Consider the following 27,469-nt stretch of genomic DNA (forward strand, 5'->3'; position numbering starts at 1 on the left):
CACTGTTACCGTCATCCTTATAACAGGACGAATGAGGGTATGCACCACTGACCACTGAAGTCATCTGGTTGGCACCCTGTGGGTAAACAGTGCCCCCGAAAGTCCACGGCAGGGCTGGAGGGAGGCTTCATGGTGAGGGCTGTACACAGAAGCACCCAGGGAATTTTAGGAATCACCTGTGGTGCCTACATATCTCCTGCTGTCAACTCCATGGGTAAAAGTTTCAAGAGAAGGCTGTGGTTGTGGGCATGTTGGGGATGCTGATGCCTGTTGTGGGGCACACCGAAAGAGAGACCACATAATTCAAAACTACAAGCCAATTTGGAGTCTTTATTAGCTGGCCGGCAACTGTCTCAGAAACTTCCAAGAAGGAAGATTCAGAGAGCAGCCCCTAGAGGTTTTCAAGGTGTGCTTATAAAGGCTAAAATTAGGTTGTGGTTTGCAGTTGCTAGCAAGCAATGTATCACAGAAGCAGAAAAATGCCGTTAGCTGTTGCCAAAACACATCCCGTTCTCTGTTTCCTAACATTGGTTATTGTTTAACTCTTGGGGACATTCCGCCCCAATGTTGTGGGACTTTCCCTACTTGGGCCTGATTGATTGCTCCTGCTTGGGCCTGACTGATTGCTCCTGGCCCTCCACAATGCCCATCCCTCCTGGCTGAAGACCACCGACTGCTCGTGCCCTGCTCAGCTTCCCCAGAGGGACTGAGCTGAAAAGTGAAGTCCACGGCTCTTGCTTTGTCACGGAACAAGATCATGACAAACCACACTGGCTAGGCCTTTCTCTTGACAGTTGATTATTTATTGTTTTCAAGTGTCACACACCTGCCTGCCCAGTGAAAAATTTTGATAGTTCTACCAGTAATGCAGAGCGCTGAGGACTGAATCACGCCCCCCCATAAAGGCAAGTTCAAGTCCAAAGGCCCAGTCCTTGGGTGTGAACTGACTTGTCACTGAGACCTCTGAAGATGGTATTATGAGTTACAGTGTGGATTCATTTGTGAAGATGAGGCCAAACTGAATAAGGTGGTTCTCAATCCATACAGCTGGAATCCTTATAAGGGGAGGAAATCTAGACCGAGACAGAGATGACTGAGCAGGAGGGGCAGAAGCCATGTGACAGAGGCAGTCATGCAGGCTATGGAGCCCTCAGGGCTGCCCCAAGCTAGCAGCAGCCTGCTACAGACTCGCGGAGAACGCACCGCTGGTCGACATCTTCATGTTGGACGTCTGTTGGTCTCCAAAACCACGAGCCAATAAATTCCCATCGCAAATACCTACTCTGTGCTGTTTGTCATAGCAACCCTGGCACGGTGAGACAGAGAGCCAACGGCCCTCTCATCAGGCAAAACAATCGTGCTGAAGAAAAACGACATGCTGTCATAGCAGGGCAGGCGGATACCATGTCTAGAGAACAGGATGCTGCCCCCTTCCACGCTGGGGGACGCGAGCACCTACCTGGCATGGTGTTGGGCCTGCCAAGGACAAGGGCTGGGGGTGGCGAACTGAGACACTGACATCTCGGGGTGACTGTCGGTGAACTTGGTGGCGTGCCAGGAGTGAGGCCTCCAGCTCAGCTCGTTCCTCCTGAAAGAGCACAGACACTTCAGGGACGGCACACAAAGGACACCAAGACAGGAGCATAAGAACAGAAGGAAGCCACGTGACTGCTGGGATCACTTTCAGGTGCTTTCCATTGCAGCTGGGCAAGAACATTCTTTTCAAACTTTCCTTAATGACTCATTTGCCCTAATGCAATTTGTGAACTAGCCCTTATTCTTCCAAAGTTATTCTTAAATGCTATCTTCAAAATTTTCATATTTATTTTTAAATACACAAATGAGTATATCTCGTCCCACCCCCTCCCGGTAAGAATCAGAGTAGAATCTTCTATTTTTGCCATTTTAACAGAGGGCCCTTGGCCTCCTTGGGGAGGAGGGGCTGGGCTGGAGAAGAGCTTACACATAGCTTAGCGTCTTATCTTTTTTTTCTTAATTTTTTAATCGTTTTTAAACATAACACCCAAACACGAACATTCTTACCATATGATCATTCCATTCTTGGTATATAATCAGTAACTCACAATATCATCACATAGTTGTATATTCACCACCACGATCACCTCTCAGAACATTTGCATCAATCCAGAAAGAGAAATAAAAAGAAAAAAGAAAAAGAAATTGTGTATACCATACCCCCTCCCCCACACTGATCACCAGCATTTCAACTGACTAAATTTATTTTAACATTTGTTCCCCCTATTATTTATTTATCTTTAATCCATATGTTTTACTCATCTGTCCATAAGGTAGGTAAAAGGACCATCAGACACAAGGTTTTCACAATCACACAGTCACACTGCGAAAGCTACATTATTATACATTCATTCTCAAGAAACAAGGCTTCTGGAACACAGCTCTACATTTTCTAGCACTTCCCTCCAGCCTCTCCATCACACCTTAAGTGAAAAGGTGGTATCTATATAATGCGTAAGAATAACCTCCAGGATAACCTCTGGAATCTCTTAGCCATTGACACTTTATTTTGTCTCATTTTTGTCTTCCCCCTTTTGGCTGAGAAGGTTTTCTCAATCCCTTGATGCTGAGTCCCAGTGCATTCTAGGATTTCTGTCCCATGCTGCCAGGAAAGTTTACACCCCTGGGAGTCATGTCCCATGTAGAGAGGGGGACGGCACTAGGTTCGCCTGTCATGTTTTAGCCTGCTTATCTTAATGTATTTACTGAGTTAGCCAAGCAAATAAAGGCTGTCCTGTCTTTAATGAAGACCCAGGGCTGTTCCTTCCTCTGCCCTCTCAGTGGTATGTGTGACGTCACCCCAGGCTCCCTGGAAATAGTGGTGCCCCCAGGTAGCAGGCTTGAGGCTGTGGAAACCTGGGCCTCGCAACGTAGCATGAATCGTCTCAGCCACCTGCCCCACAGTCCCCATTGCCCTGAGACTGGCTTATTGCTTCTTGGCCACACCTGCCCAGGTGTGACATGGTGTGTCCAGTACAGATGCCTGCTGCAGATGCCCTGGGAACTTCCACCGTGTGAATAAGGAGCCAGAGCAGGATGCTGTGGGGGTGCCACCCCCCAGGCTTGCTTCCCAGCTGTCTGTATAGTACTCAGTGAGTGCTGCTCCCCACATGTCTAACGTATGGCCGTTCATGGCCCAATCGTGACCTGAAAGCTCAGGAGCCTCTTTAGGTACTTTATGGAGATCAAATATTTCATTTTTCCAAGCAGGCAACAGCATTAAAGAATATTAACAAGTAGGAAATAAATCCGAAAAGAATTTTATAACACAATTTTTTGATGATTCAGACCATTTTAAGGAGAGAAAAAATATATAGGAAAATGTGGGCCCGATTCACTTTGTAATAGTTTTACATGCACTGGCAAGGAAACATAAGAGAGAAATCCGTCACATCCCAGAAGTGAAAAAGTTGTGAATCCAAAACTGTGCCTCACAGAATTTCCTCATAAGGAAGGTTCTGGCCATGTGGATTTCATTTAGGGATGAATCTTTCTGTGCTATATCTACTTCCTTCATCTTCTTTTACACTTAATTAATGAAGGAAATAAACTAGCCTGATTGACACTAGAGGCAAAACAAAGAAAGAAACAAAAAGACGACGTAGAAGAGCAATAGAGAGGGTTTGTCTAACTCATGGTTCTAACAGTGTAGAATGATTTGCGCTAGTAACTTTTGCAACACTCAAGTGATTAGCTTCAAAACTGTATTGAATTTCTGGGTATTTAACACCAATTAGGTCTTGAGACTCACTGCTGTTTGTTTTTTGTGGTTGGCCTTTTTCTCTTAGCATAATGTTTCCAAGATCCATCCGTGCTGTGGTATATATCACTACTTCGTTCCTTTTTAGCACCAAATAATATGCCACTGCATGGGATATTTTATCAATCAAGGATAGTTGAATTGTTTCCACTTTTTGGCTATAATGAATAATGCTGCAATGAACATTTTTGTATAAGTTTTGTAGTGGTCATATTTTCTTGGGCGGCCTTGGGGTTTTCAAGAACATTTGCACTTGGGAATTCTTTACATCTTGTGATAATGAATTATAAGTAGCATGTGGACATTTCCCCAATAAAATTCTACAAAAAGGAAAAACTCAAAACTATACTCAACATCCTTTATGAATCATCACTGATGAAGGTATAACAAAGAATATAAGGGGAAAAATACAAAGAAAAAAAATAAGGTTCCCAGCAAGTTCTCACTAAGTGACAACCTTAAAAATAACAGATTTTAAAAGAACACCTTAGTAATTCCTTTCAGTTGTGAGTCCACAAAGGCTAAACCTGTAACTACAAAACTTGTTGAAAATACTGGTATAGAAATGCAAACCATTTAAAATTCACCCAAACTACACATTCTAGGAACAAATTTCTTTAATGTAAAGGAGAAGGGCACTTTTCCTGAATTATGTACATCAGTGTGTACACATAAAGATAAATGCTATAATTAAATGGACCATTTTTGGATCTTGCACATCAGATGTACGGACACACTTTTTAGAGCACTCAAGTTTGTCATACAGTGAACTTATGATGAATTCAACTAGACTTCTGTTTGACCCACTTGCCTAAGATTTCTGTGGTGCACATCATAAAGAAACAGAGGATTAGAATATTTACAGAAGAGAGAAGCAGGGAAGCGCCACATGTTGATGGGCCAGTGCAGTCTGTGGGTAAAGTTCATTCCCCGCTACTGGCCGTGGGTTCCTGAGGTAACCACCACACAGACAAACGGGCAGAAGTGCTGGCGAGAGCGGCAGTATGGTGCTTGCACCCTTTTTCTCCACTAGACGGAAAGTGTGGGACACCTAAAATGACAGAAGCCTTCCCATGTATTTACAAAGGCTATTCCTATGTGACGGAAGAACAAACCTATTTAAAAATTGTATATGTGCTGAACAAAAGAAAACTTTGACCCTTTACTTTGTAGTTAATAATTCCAATACAGCAGGACGTACTAACCATCAACGATTTTCTATGCAGAAAATGGTTCATTTGTTGGAACCTGCTGAAGAAGCAACCCATCTTAAGTGGCCTAAGACTGGATGGATTTCGTACATCACGCCAGCTATAGAGAGCCTCCTGGTCCTACCCCAGGAGGATGGCGAAATGGGTACACATGCCATAAAAGCTGAGCTGCAGACAGAAAACTCAGAGATGGCTTTACAAATCTGAAAACCAGTGACATGTCTCCCGGGCCGCGTTTCAAGACGACCACTCCCTGCTGTGTGCCCTGGGATTCCAGACACGTGCCATCACTCAGAGATCTTCTGTGCACACAGCGCTCCAAGTCTGTCCCTGCTGTTTACTGGAAGTAGCGCTTCCTCCATCTGTGGCTGGTTAACAACTGCTAATCCTTTAAGGATTCATAGTTTTCCAGTGACTGAGGGATCAGCAAATGTGTGTACAGGTAGTAGCAATACATGATGTTCTCATAAAATATTCGTGGTAGATTTATATGGCTGTAAATTCCTTGCCCCTCCTAAGCCTCTCTCTCTGAATCTAGGCTGGCCTAAATGACTTGGCTGATGTGACAGAAGGCGGAGCAACTGGTGCTCCTTCTGGACCTCTTAGAACGTCTTCTCTGCAGGCATCCAGCTACTGTGTGAGACGCTCAACGACCCTGAGGCTGTCCAGCTGTATGGAAGCCCACGCTGGCCCCGGGGAAGGCACGTGGACAGAGCTGCCAGGTCCAGCTGTCCCAGCCACCTGGGTGAAGTTGCCGGACGCCTGAGTGAAAGAAGCGTCTTGAGCATCACAGCCCCTGACATGGGTGACATGGAGAAAAACCCAGGGACCCAGCCAAATGCCTGAACCATGGGCCCCACGCTTCGGGGCAACTGCAGCTGTAAAAGGCTCCCCAGCAGAGGCCCCTGTGATTGTGGAAGAGGGACAGTACATCCGCAGTACCCTGCCTGAATGCCCAGCTTTGCCCCTGGACAGATAAACTTAGATCCCAGTGTGGCCACTTAGGAGGCACAGCACAGGGGACAAGCTCTTCACCTCTCAGTGTCTGTGGTAGAAGACGGCAGCCGCTGGCTTGCAGGTGGCTATTTAAATGCATCACATGAAGTCAGATCCAAAGTTCAGTTCTCCGTTGTACTAGTCACATTTCCAGCACTCAACAGCCAATCCTGGCTGATGCGTGCTGGGCTTTCCATCACAGCAGGAATCCCACCAGGCAGCACTGCTGCGAGCTCAGTTAAATAGGAGCACTGCTACTGGCCCCAGAGTGCTGTATCCCCACCCTTCCGTTAGGTGCGATTAACTCCCGGCTGCAGATTTTCTATGGCAAGCGAAGGGAACCACAAGCTGAGCCCTACAGGGTCCACGGCAAACGTTTCGCCTTACGGTGACCAGTGCACAGCACGTCAGGGGAACTCTCCGGGTCCAGTTCACAACTGGAAGTTCTATGTGAGGTGACTAATGTGGGGGTGATTTTTATTGCAGCAGAGGTGATCAGAATAGAGGGTAACCTGAAGTCTACTTCTGAAAAGAGTGAGGGAGCATCTTCCTCCTGGAGCACATAGCGTCACACAACCACAGGCCTAGGAAAAGAACACACCGATGCCAAGCCGGCCACGCTGGCTCCCTTGGCTGTCCCCCGAGGCGGGCGACGTCCAGTGCCCTGCAGGGAGGGGGTCCCCGGGGGTCCATACCAAACAGCGATGAATGGGCCGCTGCCCAGACAGCACTTGCTGACCAGGGGGTGGGCACGGAGGCCAGGCAGGGGGCACCTCCCAGGGCAGGAGAGCCAGAGGCTCACCCCAGGAGGGGACAGGGGGACCGGGAAGGGGGGGAGCTGGGAGGGACCCTTGGAGGCAGAATGGAAAGGGGCGGGAGCACGGAGCTCACAGGCGCCCCCAAGGCTGGTCCCCAGGCCTGGAGCACAGGAAGGAGGCAACGTTTAGCCCTGGGGAAAAAGGTCACACTCTGAGCACTGGCCACATGGCACAGGGGAGATGGGAGGTGGGGGAGTGACTGGGGGGGTGCAGGTCACCTCCAAAGGGGTCTGACTGCTCCTGTGCACGGGGCTCAGCAATTCCATGTGCACAGGGCTCAGTCCGCAGCCACCCCACTTTTTTTTTTTAATTTTCCAAGTTGACATTTTCTTTTTTTTAATTTATTAATTAAAAAAAATTTAACAAATGAAATAAAACATTAACATAGATAATCAGTAATTCACAATATCATCACTTAGTTGCATATTCATCATTTCTTAGAACATTTGCATCCATTCGAAAAAGAAATAAAACGGAAACAGAAAAAAAAAGATTATACCTACCATACCCCTTACCACTCCCTTTCATTGACCACTTAGTATTATTTCAATCTACTCAATTTATTTTAACCTTTGTTCCCCCTATTATTTGTTTATTTCTTATACATATTTTTTACTCATCTGTCCATACCATAGGTAAAAGGAGCATCAGACACAAGGTTTTCACAATCACACAGTCACACTGTGAAAGCTTTATCATTATACAATCATCATCAAGAAACATGGCTACTGGAACACAGCTCTACATTTTCAGGCAGTTCCCTCCAGCCTCTCCATTACATCTTGGATAACAAGGTGATATCTACTTAATGCATAAGAATAACCTCCAGGATAACCTCTCGACTCTTTTTGGAATCTCTCAGCCATTGACAGTTTGTCTTATTTCACTCTTCCACCTTTTGGTCGAGAAGGTTTTCTCAATCCCTTGATGCTGAGTTTCAGCTCATTCTAGGAGTTTTCTCGATCCCTTGATGCTGAGTCTCAGCTCATTCAAGGATTTCTGTCCCACGTTGCCAGGAAGGTCCACACCCCTGGGAGTCATGTCCCACGTAGACAGGGGGAGGGAGCCACCCCATTTTAAGATTACTTAGGACCTGGTTATCACCGTGTCTAGGGGAGAGCTTGTTTTTATTAAGTGATATTTTTCAATGATAAAATAGAATGCATGGAAAAAATTAAAGGCCAGTAAAGGGAACAAAGGGAAATAATGGTTGATGCTTAAAGCCTGGCCCACTTCCCAACATGCTTTTGGAGCCAGCTGAGAACACAGGGCAGCACCACGGCCCCCTTCCAGATGAAATCATTCGATCTAAAGGGGATCCCCTGAAAGTCTTCCCACCAATGACACACTAAAATTAACTCACACCTAACCTTAACTTTAAAAAATGACATTTTATATGCTAGGTGGACTTTGGTTTTTAGAAAGGACGAGGTTTAGGTCACATATACAAAAAAATACTAGGATGGCACTGAAAGGATAATAGGTCTGGACATGCCAAGGATTCTCTTCAAATGTCTTTTTGAAAATTATGAGACTAAGTGCCTCAAAGAAATCTTCATTATTCATATGAAGACGAACAAAGTCCCCTTTTCTCCTTTAAAACACAAAATAAAACAAAAAAAACTACACTGGCTCCGGATGTTCCCCTGACCTTTTAAAATAAAGCAAACAAGCCCAGGTCAGAAAATAAGCGGCCTGGGTGGTGTAAGTCAGCACCACCCAGGCCGCCAGGCTGGGGGTCCTCGGGGGACCTGGCTCTCTGCAGCTCACCTTGGAAAAGGCGGAAATCTGATCCCCTGGCATGAAACTGTGATGGGGTAGTGGAGGATGCACAGTGTGGGGGTGGCTTGTAGCCTATATGGGTGTGGGGGGGGGGATCTTGAAAAAAGAATTAACAAGGAGGCCTTGGGGCATCTTAAAGGGAAGCAAGAGTCAGGGGCACAGAAGGAGAAGGGGGACCAAGGGAGGGCCAGGACCAGCCCCCTATGTAAGGCCCCGGAGTCCAGGAAGAGAGCGGGGTGCAGAGGCCCCAAGGGGTGAGTCCCACAGAGGGTACAGATGGGTGAGGGCTGGAAGCAAGGGGATTTTACTGTGTCCAGGGGTAACTGCAAACACCCCTCTTATTCTTCCAAGAATAAATAAATAGAAAGCACTGTTCTGCAACCACAAAATGAACCCTCACTTCCTTCTATTTCTAGCCACAGCCCTGGCAGGCTGCCTCCCACCCAGCCCCTCCCTCTCCCACGCCTCTGCCTCCCCCTCCTGCCTGTCTATCTCTCTGAGTAGGCCAGTTTCCCTCTGACTCCAGAACCTTCAGTAGCTCCCGTTTCCCACAGAAAGGATTGCACACTCTCAGGCTCTCCATTACTCCAGGGATTCTAAGTGTGCTCCCAGGGTCCAGAGCATCCCCATCCCTGGGCTCTCCAAGTTCTCAGCCCCATCCAGTCTTGCAGAATCAGGAAGCACTGCCCAGGGTTGTCAGCACCAGCCCTCCCCTAGGCAGGGGACTCAGGGATTCAGATGCCCACTCAAGGGGAATGAAGTCCTGTACTAGCCCCAAGCTACCTTGGCACCTCTGATGTCCAACACTCCCCTTTTGCTGCAACCCTTTGCCATTCTCTTTAAGACGTTTGTGGTTCCTGCTTTTAGGCCCCTGGTATAGCAGATACAGGTTCAAGTTTGCATTTCTAAACCCAGCTCAGCCTTCAAAGGATAGATCAGCTACCCTGTCCTCAGGAGACTTTCTCAAGGTTTGAGTCCTCCATCACTGTGTGAGTCCTCCACCACTGTGTGAGTCCTCCATCACTGTGTGAGTCCTCCACCATTGGGAGTGCTCCACCACTATGTGAGTGCTCCACCACTGTGTGAGTTCTCCACCACTGTGTGAGTCCTCCACCACTGTATGAGTCCTCCACCACTGTATGAGTCCTCCACCACTGTGTGAGTGCTCCACCACTGTGTGAGTCCTCCACCCCTGTGTGAGTCCTCCACCACTGTGTGAGTCCTCTATCACTGTGTGAGTCCTCTCTCCATCACTCCCTCTTCCCTTTCTGGGCTCACACCCCTGTGCTTCCCATCCCTGCCTTACCACACCCGTTCCACTGTAAGCTCCCAGAAGACAGCACCTGCAGGTCTGCTCTTTTCACTTTGCTGGAGTGCTTCTAATATGCCTTAAATTAATGTATCAAGACATGTGAAAACACCTAAAGTTGGTTAGCCTTTGGTTGTGAGTTACTAGAAGAAAAAAGCAGATTGCCACCTCTTCCCAGCTGGCATTTCTGGCAAGAAACTCTTCCCGGCTCGTGGTGTGGACCATGCAGGGCTGTGGATAGCGACATCATACTTGATAAAATCTTGAGTCCTGTTGCCTAACAGTTAAGTGATTCCTGCCTGTAGCTACTAAGAGAACTAAGTAAAGATGGTTCTCCAACGACTCAAATAGCTGAAACTGCTATAAGACATCGAAGCTGCGGTATAAACATACCCCAGGGCCCAGAACCAGCATCCCCCGAAATTAAAGAATCAAAGTGCCTCTCCACCAGCCACTGGGTTTCCCCTTATCTCACTCAGAACAAGCAAGTGCAAGCTTCTCCTTTCGGTCTCCAAGGCTACTCCCAGGTACCAAAGCAGAAAAGATTGCCATGGAAGTGTGACATCAGGAACACAGAACTGAAAGTGCCCAATGACTAGTTTTTCCTATAAACTCTAATAATCTTCACCTCTATGAACCTACTAATATTGCGAAAAAATGACAAAGATGGCTCCAAGTGTTCCAAAGACTCTGTCTAAACCACCTGTATTTAAAGCACACCCCTCCAATGGCCTAACACATAGCTGAGCTCACCTTGGAGTTCAGAAAGAGCACCACTGCAATTTACTGGCACCCATTCAACCACACAGACTACATTTCAACAGACTGGGTTTTTGACAAAGAAACTCAGGACATTCAAATGCGTGAGTGCTCATACAACTAAATACAAAAAAACCCTAAGGATTGAAAACAGGGCCATCTGAGTCTTATATGTAAGAATAAAGAAAAAAAATGTTATTGATATGTTCAGTAAACACATCAGTATATAAATGAGGCAACAGTTACACAAAAAAAGCAACAAGATATATAAGATTCTACAAAGGCCCATATACTAGGGTAACTTTCCAGAAACCCACAATCTCCAGATGGGTCCCTGGACCAGATAAGTCCTGAAATGCAGAGGGGCCAGCCTCTCCAGAACAACCACTAGTTCCATCCCTGTATCCCATATTATCGACAATCCCTTCCAACATAAGAAAGTTAGAATGGGCATAGCCCAAATACCCCTAAAGACTGGGAGAAAGATCAAAAGTGATGGTGGAGTTATACACAGAAGGTGGAATTTAACAAATGAGTATGACTGCTGAATCTTTGTACTGATACTTCTTTTAGTCTCCCGTACCTTACAGCAGCTAGAAGTAAAAACCTAAAATTGTGGAATTGTAACCCATACCAAACTCTGAAATCTATTCTATAACTAACTGTTGCAATGTGCTTTGAAAATTATTGCTTTTTTTGTATATATATATTTTTTCACAAAAAAGAAAACAAAACAAAATGAGAAAGCAACAAGAGATTGAAGATTACAGTCATTTAAATGCTGTAGATGCAGAAACCTGACCATGTAAATAAACGTGAAGGAAGGGAATGAGGTCCTGCAAGAGTCCTTGCTGGGATTTCACCCCAGGCTGCAAGGTACACACACATTAACCTTGTTCTCCCAGTTTACTCTCATATCCCCTCTTGGGACGAAGTAACTCTCAGCATCTCCATAATAAAAGATACTGTTTTCGTGTGCTAAAGCTGACAAAATGCAATCTACCAGAAATGGGTTGACATTTACAATGGGGATTTATGAGCTTACAAGTTTACAGTTCTAAGGCCATGAAAATGTCCACACTAAGGCATCAACAGGACGATACCTTCTGTGAAGACGAGTTACAGGTGAGCCTGGGCTACACGGTCAGATAGAAAGGGACATGGCAACATCTGCTGGTCCTTCCCTTCTGAGTGACACTGCTGCCAGCCTCTGGCCTCAGCGGCTTCCTCTCTCAGCTTCAGTGGGTATAACCTTGTCTCTCTGGGGCTTTTAAAGTGTGTTTCTCTTAATTTTGTCTCTTAGCTTTCATGTGTGTTTTATCCTAGTACAAAGGCCTCCAGTAAGAGAATCAAAGCCCACCTGGAATGGACAGGTGGCATCTCAGTTGAAACAAACTAACTAAAAGGTCCCACCCACAGCAGGTCTACCCCCACAGGAATGGATTAAAGGAACATGACCTTTTCTGGGGTACATAACAGCCTCACACTAGCACAGATGCCAAAAGGGATAAGAAGGCATTTCTAAAAAAAAAAAAAAAAAAGAATGCATTTCTCTTACAAAAGGAACAGAGAACAGAAAACATAGGAAGTTTAGGGAAAGTGACCAAAGAAGGGGATTTTAGAGGCATGGGACAGCAAAGAAATGTTGAACTTTGACCAGAAAAGGAAACAAAACTCTGCTGTGAAATCTGAAAACAAAGTCCAGGAAATTTACTAAGAAAACCAAGAAGTCCCCAAATGCAAAGAAGGGCACACCTCTGCAGGGTTATGGAATATGGCAATACTCGAATGCTAGTTCAGGCAAAGAAAATTGTCTCCAAAGAAGCCTGGAAAATGAATAGATTTTAATCCAAACTTTTTACAGATCCTTTAAATATTTGGAGAACTATTAAATAATACCACTTGTGGACAGTCACAGCCCTGGCAATCAGTGCACTAAGACCACAGTCAGCCTCACTGCAAAGGGCCCCTGGCCAGATCTGGAAGGCGGGGAACACAGTTCTAATGGAATGGATTGACAATACTCGATCACTTAGTCAAGGGTAAAAAGAATAAACAGACAATAAATACAGCTGAATTTCCCAGTCCTACAAATAAACCGTTGTCAGTCTACTCACATGATCAATTTATGCTAGACAGTGGATCAAAATGTTTATTTTATAATTCATATAGTTTCGCCAAGGATGGAAGGATACAGCTCTCTGTACCCTTAAATTTATTGAACCAGAGTTTAATAGTGGGAAAATCAAAGCAAGAAAGTCATTTAAGGTAGACTTGTATTCTCTATCCTCTGTGCTTTTGGGGGGATTTTAGTACAGTGGGAAACTGTCTTTTTTTTTTAACTAAATTCAAGCCACGCCGCATGCAGACTCATCAGTACAGCCGTTCCCCCAATGGAGATCTGTTGCACCTGCGCTTGGAGCAGCTGGCCACCTGTGGACGGGGTGGCACCGGCAGTGAGAGGGAGGCCCATCCATCCTGGGGCTCGGCGGCTGGCGGACAGAGCCGCGGGCCCCTCCGGAAGCACGACCCTGCCCAGAGCCCTCCCTGAGGCTTCTTCTCTTGGTGTGGTAGGAGAGGGGAGTCTTTCCCTGAAGTAGGGGTACTGGGGAAGGCTTCATCCACCTGCCCTTCTCTGGCTTCAAGGAAGGAAGGAAACCTGGGCAGCAGCCAAAGCAGGCGTCCTGCGCTGTCCCTGCCTCGTACAGGCCTGCTGGCCCGGCCCCAGGTGGCCCCTCCTCCTCAGTGACAAACGCCCAGACCTGACCCCTATCCTTACGTCCTCAAATCCCAAGAGCAGACATTCCTAGAGGCCGCTCTCGAAAGCCTCACCAGAACCTTTACCTTTCCAACTTGAGAGCACCGATAAATCTTTCCTCCTAATGCTGGGGATTTGGGATTCTTGTGACGATTAATACAGTTGCTCCTTTTCTTAAAAAGCTATTTTTAAGCTTCATTGTTAATTTCTCAAGTCCTCAACCCTCAAATGAATTTAAGCAGTACAGTGTAAACTCATTCATTCAGCAGTCACAGTTCCTCTCGAACCTCCAATAAAAACACAGGTAAGGGCAGGTCACGGTCAGTGGCAGAGTTCTCGCCTACCATGCCGGAGACCTGGGTTCGATTCCCAGTGCCTGCCCATGCAAGAAAAAAAAATGCAGGTAAGTGAAACATTCTCTATGTTTTAATACATCAGAAAGCATCAACATTTTCAAACTAAATTTGATCAGCATGGCTCTGTAATCAGCATGTATTACATATTATAAAGGTTTAGTTCCTTTATTACAAATTTACTTTTGTTTTAATAAAGGCAGAAAAGAAAAATAGAATCCTACCAATTTATCACTTTCTACTTTATTTAGAATATTAAGTATCGGAGATGCTTATCATCAAACCGCTTTCCTAATTTAAAGATCCCTTAAACCATATACCAAATCTATTTCTGAATAGAAGTAACTTCCCCCCAAATAAAGGATTTCTAATCTATACGGTTTACTCTTCACCACTGATTTTAGTTAATCAAACAATAAGGGAAAATAGCCTAAACAACTTGGGGTACCTGCCTAGCATAAACTTTAGCATCTATTCTGTTTTAATAAGAAAATAAGAACAGCACTGTGCTGGTTTGAATCTGCGGTGGACCCCAGAAGAGTCATACCCTTTAATCCTCATTCAATATTGCTGGGTGGGAATTTTTTGATTATCCATGGAGATGTGACCCACCCAGTTGTGGGTGGTAACTATTGATTAGGTGGTTTCCATGGAGATGTGTCTCCACCATTCAAGGTGGGGTTGCTTCCTGGAGCCCTTTGGAAAAAGCGTTAGAGCTCACATAACCTTTGGAGATGAAGAAGGAAAACACCCCTGGGGAGCTTCATGAAACAAGAAGCCTGGAGAGAAAGCTAGAAGACGTTGCCATGTTCACCACGTGCCTTTCCAATTGACAGAGAAACCCTGAACATCATTGGCCTTTCTTGAGTGAAAGTAACATTTGTTCGTGCATTAATTTGGACATTTTTATAAACTTGCTTTAATTGGAACGTTATTATGGCCTTAGAACTATAAACCTGCAACTTATTAAATTCCCCTTTTTACAAACCATTCCATTTCTGGTATATTGCATTCCTGCAGCTAGCAAACTAGAACAAGCAAATGGCAATAATCCCCCCAAAACTCAAAATATAAAATTTCCCCTGGACCTTCAGCAAAGTGACAGCAGCCCAGTCTCCGAAGCCTGGGTTTCTCTGAGCAGGCACCCTACTGAGAACAGTCACGCACATACACTGACTCTGCCCTGTGGGAGGGGAAGGACAGAGGGGCACAAACTGGTGATGTCTTAGCCAGCTGCTTCCCCTTGCCCCACCAATGTGTTTGGTGGCCGAGCTCTCAGGGCTTCCAGAACACCTGTGCCTGCACATGCTGTGGGGCAGAGCTGCCTACTCAAGGACAGGTCCAAGGGGCCAGTGCCAGAGGGGCTGTGGGGAGGTGGGCGGAGCCCAGTCCTGGCAAGGTGCCAACTTCACTGCAACTCAGCAACATCCCAAAGCAAACCCTTGCTGCAAGAAACCTTGTCTTGGCAAGCACGGGCACTATAACTAGATTTGAAACCTCCTTCCTTCAAATGTTTAACCACCTCACATAGTCCAGGTAAGCCTGCACACCTACAAAGAACCTCGCCCTTCTGTGTTATTGTGCTTCTCAATAAAAGCTTAGAAGATGCTATCAGAATCACAAAGGGCTTAAAGACACAGGAGACAATATGAATCGATCCTTTTGACAATTTGGCCGGGGAGCTCCCGGACAAAATGTGTGCAACCCAGGATGTATGTTCAGGACACAGCACAGAGGGGAGGGCTAGCGGCTAACAGCATTGCACTTCACTGCAGACAAAACCAGCATTAAAATGAGGACTGAGAAAAAAGATCCAGCGAGCCGTCATAAGCTTTAGAAAAGAATTTATGTGACATAAGTAAGAGAAATTCTCCCTAGGACACTGAAACTGAAGTGTGCTTTTTCAGGAGGCTTCCTCATGGTACGGAAAGCACATAGGAAGGGACTGGATGAGTGTGTCCTAGCGCTCAACACATACAGCTTTTACGGGCCTATTCCAGAGCAGCTGGTGAGGAAAGCTCAGCTAGGCAGCGCTGAGCAGGTCCTGTGGGCCAGACAGAGCCGCCGGCACAGGGTGAGTCCTGCAGAAAGCATGAAAATCCCAGCACTGAGCCAGAGACACAGGCCAGGGAAGCCTGTAGCATCAAGTGAGCGCTGTAATGCAATACAGGTACTAAGTCAGCACTATACGACAGAAGACACTTCTAGCGCCAGATTAATACTGCAACACAGACGTGGCTCCAGGTGGTAAGTGAGTACTGTTTGCCACACAAGTAGTCATAAGTACTGAGTGAGTACTGCAGGTCCGTGGAAAACCCTGAGTGAGTACTGCACGACAGAGGAAAACTGGAGCCCAGAGTGGGTACTGCAGTGTAGAGGAAGCCCCAGGTATTGAGCAAGTACCACCTGCCACATGGAGTCCCCAGCCCTGAGCAAGTACTGCATGCAAGAGCCTCGCTGGTCTCTCCATTCATCCTGGCTTGTCTGGACCTTGCTGCCCCTTCCTCAACACCTCTCGAGGGTCTCAGGCTAACCAGCCCTCTCCCATTCATCCTTCTCTAAATGAAGCAGCAAAATTTACCAGCAGCCCACCTTCTGGACCTTAACCTTTTCACGGCCATTTCCTCCAGCTAATGGCATAACCACAGCAGCTGCCCAGGAAAACTAGCTGTGGCGCTCTGTCAAAGCACAAGCAATCAGATCCACCCAGACCACCAGATCGTCATCTCCAGGGGTGGGGCCTGGATCTCCAGGAAAAAACTGCAGATGCAGACTGTATAAAGAGATAATGAACATAATGAAAGGACACCATACCACATCCACCCCTGAACTTCCCTGCAAGCATCCACTTTCTCGGCCACCTGGGACAAGGGGCCTCACGACGCCCAGTTCTTTGCTCTCAGCCTCTTGCCCAGACCCATGATGGTCCCTGCCGCCCGCAGGTGCCCTCGTGCCTCAGCCCCTGCCTGGGGTTCAGGGAGGAAAACACGTGCGTGCTTGATATGGATTACAGTTACCTGCTCTCTGTCGCCAGCCGATGCTCCCTGGGGAGAAGGGGAGTGCTCCTCATTGTCCTGACAGGGACACTTGGCTGGGGAGAGAAAGCAACCGTGTGTCTCCTAACGAACGTATCGCTTTCCAAGCCCCAGCATCCAAATAGCCAGCTACACATTGTCCTTGCTCCAAGACAAGATCCCATTACCTTGTGAAACGTGCCTACTGCAACCCTATCCTGGCCACAGGGTCGCCTGGCCGCCCCATATACCATCATTTTAAAAGCCCACCCCATAAAAGGTGCACGGCAGCCATGCGTCAGCGGGCAGCAGGAGTCAGCCCGGGATCAACCAGCCACACTGGGTTTAGAAGCTATGCCTACATGTTTTAGATTTTAGCAAATAGACTGCCTTTCCCATAATCTCTCTAAATGCTAACCAGCTAGGGAGGTGGTGGCCAGGCCTCACCCCAGAACCCTGGCCCAATCTCAGTCCCTGTCACAGAGACCCCTTCACAGGGTGCCGAGGCCACTGGGCAGCTGAACCAAGTGCATCAAGGGTCAAGCAAGTGGATTTCTCATGTGGTCCTGCTTTCAGTTTGGCAGTGGGTGATACTTCCACATGCCTGGTTCAGCCTGTGAGCCTTCTGAGTGTTCTTTTATGAAGGAGTCACTTCTCGTTAAGAGGACACGATCCATTTTGGAGCTCTATATACTAGTCTAGAAAATGCCAACTAATTTACAGTGAGAGAAAGCAGATCAGTGGTTGCGTGGGGATGGAGAACAGGGCGGATGGAGAGATTTAAGGAGGAATTTAAATTTAAATAGAGAAGAATATATGTTAAGGATTTAAGAAAATAGTTTTAAAAGCCTTTGTATTAGTTAGGGTTTTCTAGAGAAAAAGAATCAACAGGGAACACTTGCAAATATAAAATCTATAAAAGTGTCTCGCACGACCATGGGAACACAGAGTCCAAAATCCGCAGGGCAGGCTGTGAAGCTGACAATTCTGATGGTGGGTCTGGACAAACCCCACAGGAGAGGCTCACCAGCTGAAGCAGGAAGAGAGCCTGTCTCTTCTGAGTCCTCCTTAAAAGGCTTCCAGTGATTAGACTGAGCATCACTCATTGCAGAAGACACTCCCCTTGGCTGATTACACGTGGAATCAGGTGTGGGTGCAGCTGACGTGATCATGATTTAATTCTATGAAATGTCCTCATCGCAACAGACAGGCCAGCACTTGCCCAACCAGACAAAAAGGTACCACCACCGGGCCAAACTGACCCATGAATATGACCATGACAGCCTTCTTGTGGTGTTTTTGTAATAAGTAAAGCAACAAAGAGTTCATGTGCAGTTTTACCAGGTACCATCTTCAGGATTCAGGGAAATAATTCTCCATATGCTGGATGACAGCAACAGAAACCACCATGAACCAATTCACTAACACTTCTAAATGATGCACCACTGAAGATCTGCTTTCTTCCTTGTAGACAAAATAACACCTAAGTGTATCATTAAAAATCAATCATAAATTTGACCAAAAATGCTTAATACCTAGTATTTGAGTAAATGGCTCAGTTTGCTTCTGTATCTTTCTTGCTATACATATTGCTTAAGTTATTAAATTCTATCTAAACCACAGGATCACTCTATACAGAACCCTCACTTAAAAGAAACTGGGTATACTTAAAATTTAGGCCTAAGAGTCATCCCCAAGAGAACCTCTTTTGTTGCTCAGATGTGGCCTCTCTCTCCAGCCAACACAACAAGCAGTCTCACCACCCTCCCCCTGTCTATGTGGGACATGACTCCCAGGGGTGTGGACCTTCCTGGCAATGTGGAACAGAAATCCCGGAATGAGCTGAGACTCAGCATCAAGGGATTGAGAAAACCTTCTTGACCAAAAGGGGAAAGAGAGAAACGAGACAAAGTGTCAATGGCTGAGAGATACCAAATAGAGTTGAGAGGTTATCCTGGAGGTTATTCTTACGCATTAAGTAGATTTCACCTTGTTATCTAAGATGTAATGGAGAGGCTGGAGGGAACTGCCTGAAAATGTAGAGCTGTGTTCCAGTAGCCGTGTTTCTTGATGATGATTGTATAATGATATAGCTTTCACAGTGTGACTGTGAAAACCTTGTGTCTGATGCTCCTTTTATCTACCTTGTCAACAGACGAGTAGAACGTATGGAATAAAAATAAATAATAGAGGGAACAAATGTTAAAATAAAAAAAATTTAAAAATAAGGAACTGGGTATACAGAACCCAAAGTATTTGATGAAAACTACATAGTGGTTTTCATCAAATCTCCAGGGCAAATTTTTGTGGCTCTCCTGAGTCTCTTTACTACCTGTCAAAGAAATCAACTCACACATCCCCCCTGGCCTTATCATCCTGTCTACCAACTGGTTCCCGTACGGCATGGAGGCTTTCCTTTAACAGATTTCAGATTGACTTTCGATATCCTTAAATAGGTGCTTCTAGTTTAAAAAGGAAATGAATGCTAAACATATGGAAAGACGCCCAGCCTCATTCAGAATTGCAGAAATGCAATTTAAACAATAAAACCACTTTTACCTCTCACATGCACACTGAGAAGAAAAAAAACTGAAAATACCACCTGTTGGAGATAACACGGGAAAGCAAATGGTCTGAGAAATCTGGAAATCGTCAAATTATACAATGCTCATAAGTCATGAATCAAAAACTCCTACGCCAGGGATTTATTAGAATGTTGTATAAGCACATACGTAAAGACTTAGGTGCGAGCACATCACACTGCAAGGCTCTCTGTTACAGTAAAATACTGGAAACCTGAGATATCCACCAGGGAGGATCCGATCAACAAATAGTGGAACATTCATACACTGCGTCACCCAGTGGCTGATAAGAAAACCACGAGCGAGACCTCAAGGAACCGAGCACGGAACAATCTCCAAGAGGCAGCATGAGCCCAGAAAAGCAACGTACAACACAAGACTAAATGCACACGGGGCAGCCACACTGGGCTGCAAAGGGGCAATAGCTGCGTATATGCAGGCACACCTAGGGGTGTGAAGATGTAAATGCACAAGCGGCATCTTTCTAAAAGGAAGCTCAAAGGAGGGGAGACCGTGTTTTGGAGAAGTAAAATGGAGAAAAAAGGTGGAAGAACGGCTTACTTTTTCCCACTGGATGTTTGAATGAGGATGCTTTACCATTTATGTATTACTTTAAAAAGTAAAAGACGACATGAAAAGTCACCCTTAGAGTAAAGTGTAGCCTGCATCTGCCCCCTTCGTTTGGTCGTGATCACAGCGCATCACAGCGCACTTCAAATGCCTTTAGCGCACCTCCCAGCACAGAATGGGAAGCTGAGGGCGTGGTCAGCTCGGGAGAGACTGGCAGGCTCCCGGGACCCCCTGAGTTCAGGGTTCTGCTCCACACATGCAGCGGCCACTTTCCTGCAGATCAAACTTCCTGGCTGCCTCCTGCGGAGCAGACTGGCACCGATCCCAAAGTCATCTTCTCTTTCACAACACAAAGAGCTCTACATCATTGATTATCATAAAAGCAATAAATACTGTGAAAATAGCAATTAAAAATATATTTGTATGTAACATATCAATCCAAGGAAAACAGAAAGCAGGAACACTACTATAGTAATAGTCAATATTATGTTCCCAGAATTTTTTCTGTTTACATTTTTTTTTAATGGGATAAGTAGCTTTTTAACAGACTTTGTTTCCTACACAACTACATGTGGGCATCTTTCCATGACAATAAATACTGACATCATTTGTCATGTCTACATAGTATTCAACAGGTTCCTTTCAGTAATTTCCCTTTGCTGAATATCTAGAATCCTAGAAATAGAATTCTGAATGAAAGATATGCACTATCTTTAAGGCTTTTGATACATGCCAAACTACTCAGCAAAAATGTTGATTAATTTATAGTCTAACCAACATTATAATTGCCCCATAATCTCACCAAGGATGGGCACTGTTATATTAAAACTTTGTCAACTCGACAGGCATAGGTTTCTGTCCTGATGGCAAACAAATTTGCAGATTCCTAGTTAAACATCTTTTATAAGCTTATGGTCTATTTGCATTTCTCATTTTATGAACTGTCTATTCATGTCTTTTATCTATTTCTGTATTAGGGTTCAAAGTCTCTTTTTCTATCTGTAACGGCTATACCGACTTTGTTATTATAACCTATTTTTTGGAGCCTAGAATAACTGAGCCCTTATATTGACCAACGTTTCTTTTTATCTTGTTAGAGTTGGCGAAAATATTCTTGCCTCCTAATTCTGTCCCCAAAGGCATCAAGGACTGTGTCTCTTGTCTCCATGGCTGCACACCCCAGACAAGGCCCCCAGCCCATACACATGTAACTGTATGAACACGCCAACATCAGGACTCCCATGCAGCTCCTTGCCAGATACCCAAGGTTTCCACCAAGTCCCTCTAATTCAAATAACTCAGTTATTCCGTGTATCCTTGTGCACCAGGCACTAGAGTAGGGAAGTCTGGTGAGGTCCAGTGTCCTGCATCATCAAACAAGAGCTGGGCTTTCCCCATGGATGACCAAGAGCACACAGCAACCCAAAGAGCAAGGTTCAGTGTTTTGGGGGCACAGAAGAAGAGGGGATCCCACTCAGCGTGGAGGAGAAAGCTATCAATTCCCAGACACAGTTTATAACTCCTTGTCATATCTGAGGAACAAGCTTCCATTGCCACTGTCACGGCTGCACTTCTAGTCTAACTGAAACTTGTGAGAGCAAATCTACTGCCTTCAGGAGGTCAACAGGGTGATGACAAAGAAATTATTATATGATAAACAGTGTCTCTCATGTCCCATCTGCCCCAATGACTTCCGAACTGCTGTTCCAAGATTTCCCCTCTGATTTACAAGGAGAGAAAAAGTATAAGGAGTCAACAAAAAGGTATTCTTGGACAGCTGATACATCTGAGAAATCAGGTAGTTAAGCGGATGTGGCCAAGAATGACAATTTTTTCCTTCTGCATTTCTGAACCTCCCATCTGGTGTTAAGGGGGCAAAAAAAAAAAAAAAAAAAGTAAGATCTTTCAAGTAAAATAATTTTCAAATGACTCCTAGAAATCAAAGATAAATGCTTGAATAAATGCTTGAGCCAAATTATTTTTAAATATTGTTAGCCGGAGAGATTTCAAACAGTTGAGAGGTCATCCCAGAGGTTATTCTTATGCATTATATAGATATCCCTTTTCAGTTTATGGTGTATTAGAGTGGCTGGAGGGAAGTACCTGAAACTGTTGAGCTGTGTTCTAGTAGCCTTCATTCTTGAAGACAATTGTATAAAGATACAACTTTTACAATGTGACTGCATGATTGTGAAAAGCGTATCTGATGCTCCTTTTATCCAGAGTATGGGGCAGAGGAGTAAAAACAAAACAAAGCAAAAACCAGGACAATAAATAAATAAATAATAGGTGAAGATAAAGGGTCAAAATTGAGTTGATTAAAATATTATGGGTCAATAAGGAAGGGGTAAGGGGAACGGCATATTTGAGGTTGTTTTTTTTTTTTTTTTGCATGGGCAGGCACCAGGAATCAAACCTGGGTCTCTGGCATGGCAGGCGAGAACTTTGACTGCTGAGTCACCATAGCCGGCCCCATACATGAATATTTACTTTCTTTTTCTGGAGTGATGCAAATGTTCTAAAAATGACCATGGTGAAGAATATACAACTATGTAATGACACTGTGAGCCATGGATTGTATAATAAGGCTGGACTGTATGTGTATGGATATTTCTCAATAAAATTTTGGCTTCAAAAATTGACAGCCAACTTTTAAAGAATACACTAAGAATCTTCATATGCAAACACTTTACTATTAATCAGACAACTATAATAACCAACGTGGAAAATTATTTCCATAAGGAAAACAGTAAGTCACAGATACCTTGAGGGTGCCTGGGAACATTATTTTAGTTTCTGAATAGGTAAGAGTACCAACCTAACTTAATCATCCCAGTTCTTCTCTGCCATCTAAGTTACAGGAACAGACATGAGGTCAGCACGAGGACACCTCACCCCCTGACTTTGAAAGCCTACCAGGCAACCACACTATTTGCAGCATACAAACTGAAAATGCAGTGGCCTGCCACCTTGAGCAAAAATCCCACCTTCTTTGAAACACAGGCAGCTAGTCTTATGTCTGCGAAGAGAATGCGCTCCATTACCTGCACATGAAAGACAGGAATATGCAAACTCACGTATACGTAAACCTCAGTAGCGACAACATAGACGCTTACGTTTTGGAGGCTGGATGCATACAGCCAAGAGAGGAAAGTCCAAGCACAGACACCCCTGCCCCTGGCCAGAAGAAAAGAGACGCAACAACAGAAAGGATGAAGCAGGAGGCGGTCCAGGCCATCCTGCCGGCTCCCCGCGCCGATGCTGCCCTCCCTCCCGGGTGGCGCGAGACGCAGCGCTTACCTTTTCACCACCAGCTTCAGGGTCTTGTGGGACCCCTTCACCAGGCAGATGGCTTCCTGTCTAAACCCCGAGAGACCCACGTCGTTGATGCCGACGATCTCGTCTCCCGCCAGCAACTTGTCCACGGCCGCGGCTCGGCTGCCTTCTTCCACCTGTGGCACACAGAGCCGGCCGTCAGCCTCCCGCGTGAGCCTGGCGCCCCCGAGGGGCCCCGGCCAGGGCGCCGGTGTCCTGGGGCGCGTGCCTGCCTCCAGGGCTCTCCAAGGGGAGGGCGCCCAGCCGACCTCCTGGGCGCGCAGCGGGAGAGACGCACCCCCAGCGCTGCCCGACAGCAGCCCTGCCCGGGGCGGCCTCCCCAGCGCACGGCCGCCCGCTCACCCAGGGAACCCAGGGCGTGGGGCGCTCAGAGGAGCTTCATCCACATGGGATCCAAACGTGGAGATTCGATTCCTGGACTTCCTTCATCCAAGCAACAAGGAGGGGTCATCTTTGCTGCTTACTATTTCTGCTACAGTCGTCCTGTACCAGGTGAGGATATTTTTGTAGCAGCCTTATTGAGAAATGATTTGCCTAGCCTACGATTCCCCCATTTCAAGCGCACAAATCAGTGGCTTTTAGTTGATTCACAGACTGTGCACCCACCACCACAGTCACCTTTAAAATATTTCCTGGGGTGCATGGGTAGTTTAGTGGTTAGAATGCCTGCCTTCCATGCGGGAGACCCGGGTTCGATTTCCAGACCATGCACTCCCCCCCACCAAAAAAAAATTTAAATAAAATAAAATATTTCCCCATCACCTCCAAAAGACATGTCAGGCCCAGGAGTCACCTCCCCAGTCTCCTACACTCCCCAGCCCTTGGCAACCTCTAACCTACCCTCTGTCTCTGGATTGACCTATTCTAGGTATTTCATAGAAATGGAGTCACAGAACTCAAGGACTTCTGCTTCTGGCTTCTTCCTCTTAGCATAATGTTTTCAGAGGCCATCCATGGTATAGCATGGACCAGCATTCCACTCTTTTTTAGGGCCAAATAATATTCCACTGTACAGATAGTCCACATTTTGCTTACCCATTCATCAGCTGAAAAACACTGGGTTTTTCCTACTTTTTGGCTATTATCAATAATGGTGCTATGAACATTTCTGTACACATTTATACATGAATATATGTTCTCATTTCTCTTCAGCCTAGGGCCTATGCTAACTCCATGTATAACTTTGAAGGGCTGGCAGACTCTTCCAAAGGAGCTCACCAGTTTACACTTCCACCAGCATTGCACAGGGGTTCTGATCTCTTCACATCCTCAAAATACTTGCAGCTGTCTGCATTTCTCAGTGTGGCCTGGGGTGGATTACATGCCACACCTGTGTAGCACCAAGAGCCCCCTTACTTGGCACTAAGCTCATTCTGTGTTGACTTTTATAACTTTTATAACTTTTATCCCAAGAACTCCTGATCTTTAAATCCTTAACCTACTTTTTCCTCGGGCAGTAATAATCAAGTTCAGCAGTAACCCCAGTTGATGGCTATTTTCTGAACCTATGGGTCAACTCCATCTGTCAGCTGCCTGGTTGTTTGTTGGCTTGTTTTGGTAAAGTTTGATACAGCCACATTTCTTTGTTTCTATCTTACTTATGGCTGTTCTTGTGCTTTCAGGCAAAATTGAGTACTTGGACCCTCGAGCCAAAATATTTACTCTCTGGTTTGTTATAGAAAAAGCTTGCTGACCCCTGTTCCACACCCAAAGGCCCAATCTTTACAAATTGCTAGGAAAATCAGTGAAAGAAATTGCTGATTATTAGCACATCAGTATACAATTTGGAAGTTCACCATCACTAGACTGAATGCTATGGCTAACCTAGGAATTATTTTTTTTTTTTTTTTTTTTTTTTTAAAGAGAGACGGAGGAAGGGAAGGAAAGACAGAGAGAAGGAAGGAAGGATGGGAGGAAGAAAGGGAAACATCTTTAAACATTTTCTTGTATTTTGTTTATTTGTTTGTTTTTTACATGGGCTGGGGCCGGGAATCGAACCGAGGTCCTCCGGCACGGCAGGCAAGCACTTTGCCCGCTGAGCCACCGCGGCCCGCCCCAATTTTTAAAGTCAGAACAAAGAACTAGAAACAGGAAACTTTTCCTCTAATCATTAACAAGGGGGAGTACTAAGCAACTTATGCCTCAGTTCTGAAACTACATGATATTTCCCTAAAAGTTCTGCCAAAGTCTCAAGACCATAGAAACCTCACTTGAATAAAGGAGTTATTCATTGCAAATAGACACCATAAACAAAATGAAAAGGCCACTCATAACAAAAATATGAACTGCTTTCAAAAGTCTAGACCATTTTATTTCAAAGTAATAGACAGATGGTAAATAAGTCTACACCTGCCCCAGATCAACACTCAGCCACCTCGTGGCACAACCGCAGACTCTACATGACAGAACGTGTAGATTCTGCCGTGCCCTGGGGAGGGGCTGGGAGCTGCCCAGGCTGCAGACAGCTGTCCTCAGAGAGGAAATTACTGGGTCTCGCCTACATGGTGGAGCCTAGGGGAGGTCACCTAGAGAGAAAACAGAGCCCGGAGTTCTGGTGGAAGACAGGCCACCCGGAAGTAGAGGTCGGCAGAGGGAGTCAGAGGGAAAAGGAATATATGTGACCAAAGCCAACACACCCCAAAATGCACAGAGCTGCACGGGGAGGGGAGGGCGCAGTTGGTGCTGTCACGGAAGCCCCGCCCAGAGCTCGAGGCTGGGGCCACGCAGGCCCTCACTGGAGCCAGCAGGGGGAGCCCTGAGACCAGGACATCCAGTGCATGGTCAAACCCCGTGGTGCCCCCAAAGCAAGGATAGGCAGGCTGCCGACTCTTTCCAAGGCTGGCGTCAGTAATCCAAGAAGGGCCTGGACTGTTTTTCCTCCCTCCCCTTCTCCCAAAGAACTGGCATATAATATATGAAGGCAAAATCAAGAATGTAGAAAATGGGCATATGTGGAAAGTGACCAAGTAATCACTGCTGCAACTCAGGTCTGTATCTAACAATCACTCCCTAAATAGCATGGATTAAGTGACTGCAGTGTGTATGCAAACAAGCCACTATATGCGTGGGTTGAAGGCTCATATTAACCTTTCAGTAAATACTGATTACGCATATACTATGCACAAAAAACTGTGTTAGATATTCTGGCAGAGGTTGTGGGGTGGGGGGGGCGTGGATTTGAAAGGTGCAGTTCCAGCATTGAAGACATTTGTGTTCTTACAGATCAGAGCTTTTCAAATTGTAATGTGCTAGCTAAGAAATCATGCGAGGACTGGATAAAATGCAGCCCCTGAATCAGAGGCCTGGGGTGGAGACTGCATTTCTACAGCCCTCCCAGGTGATGCTTTGTTTCTGCTTTGAGAGGAAACAGAGGCACATGAATACAGCGATGCAGTACTATACAAGCTGGAAATCTTTTTGCCTCCTTTGGGAGAGGATGCTCAAGGAAGACTTTCACAGAGCAAGTGGCACTTACTATTGGCTTCAAGGAATGCAGGTTTTTAGAGAGGTGCCCTGTCATGCCTGCAGAAGGAAAGGATGGCGCGTGTCAAGGCATTGACCTGGACAAGGGCAGAGGCAGAGGGGACCCAGCGGAACAGGCAAGCCAGGCTGGGGCAGGCTGGAGGTTGTGGCCTCTGGGCAAGAGGCGCCCTGGAATGTTTCTGCACAGAGGAAGGGCCCTTGCTCCAAGCGGAGCCTCAGAGAACCAGGTGAGGGGAGAGGCCCTGTGCCCGTGCACCTGCTAACTGTCCCAGCTGGAGCTAGAACCTCCACACTTACCAGTAGGGCCAGAAGGCATCCAGCCCGGGCCCCTTCCCACTTCTGCTCCCCTGCCGAACCAAGTAAAGATATCTATTCAGTCTGGAAAACAGTGACTTCTAAGGTCATGAAAATTCAGATGTGGGGTAAGGAGGCCACATCTTTACCAGGCTGATGCTGCTCACAGCTCCAGGGGCCGGAGGCTTCCAAGACAATCCCTTACATCCTGGGGTCAGCCTTTTTTTTAAAATTCTTCCTGTCTTTCAGAGCTTTTCTCAACCGTCAGGAATCCCCCACTGTGTTCAAAGAGGCACCGTTTTTTTCTACCCGTGTCTATTCCATGGCTACAAACTGCAGACTCTGAGGATTCTGGTGTCATTTTCCTCTTTTCCTGGCGGCCAGCACACAGCTTGCTGCAATGCAGGC

The 27,469-nt window shown here is 46.0% G+C and overlaps 1 protein-coding gene across 5 annotated transcripts in view; it reads right to left on the reverse strand.

Annotated features, from left to right (window-relative positions):
- Window positions 1–27,469, reverse strand: part of SHROOM2 (shroom family member 2) — a 93,307-nt gene that overhangs the window by 7,631 nt on the left and 58,207 nt on the right. For 2 of the 5 annotated variants that reach the window (XM_077145408.1, XM_077145406.1), the window contains exon 2: window positions 1,460–1,588. In XM_077145408.1, coding sequence (XP_077001523.1) covers window positions 1,460–1,521 — 62 coding nt within the window. In that variant the 5' untranslated portion in view covers window positions 1,522–1,588. Of the gene's footprint in view, window positions 1–1,459; window positions 1,589–16,799; window positions 18,593–22,935; window positions 23,212–23,248; window positions 23,401–27,469 lie in introns of those variants that run through there. The other 3 variants (XM_077145403.1, XM_077145407.1, XM_077145404.1) reach the window with 3 other exon arrangements.

This window comes from Tamandua tetradactyla, chromosome X, assembly GCF_023851605.1.
Source record: "Tamandua tetradactyla isolate mTamTet1 chromosome X, mTamTet1.pri, whole genome shotgun sequence".
Classification (NCBI taxonomy): domain Eukaryota; kingdom Metazoa; phylum Chordata; class Mammalia; order Pilosa; family Myrmecophagidae; genus Tamandua; species Tamandua tetradactyla.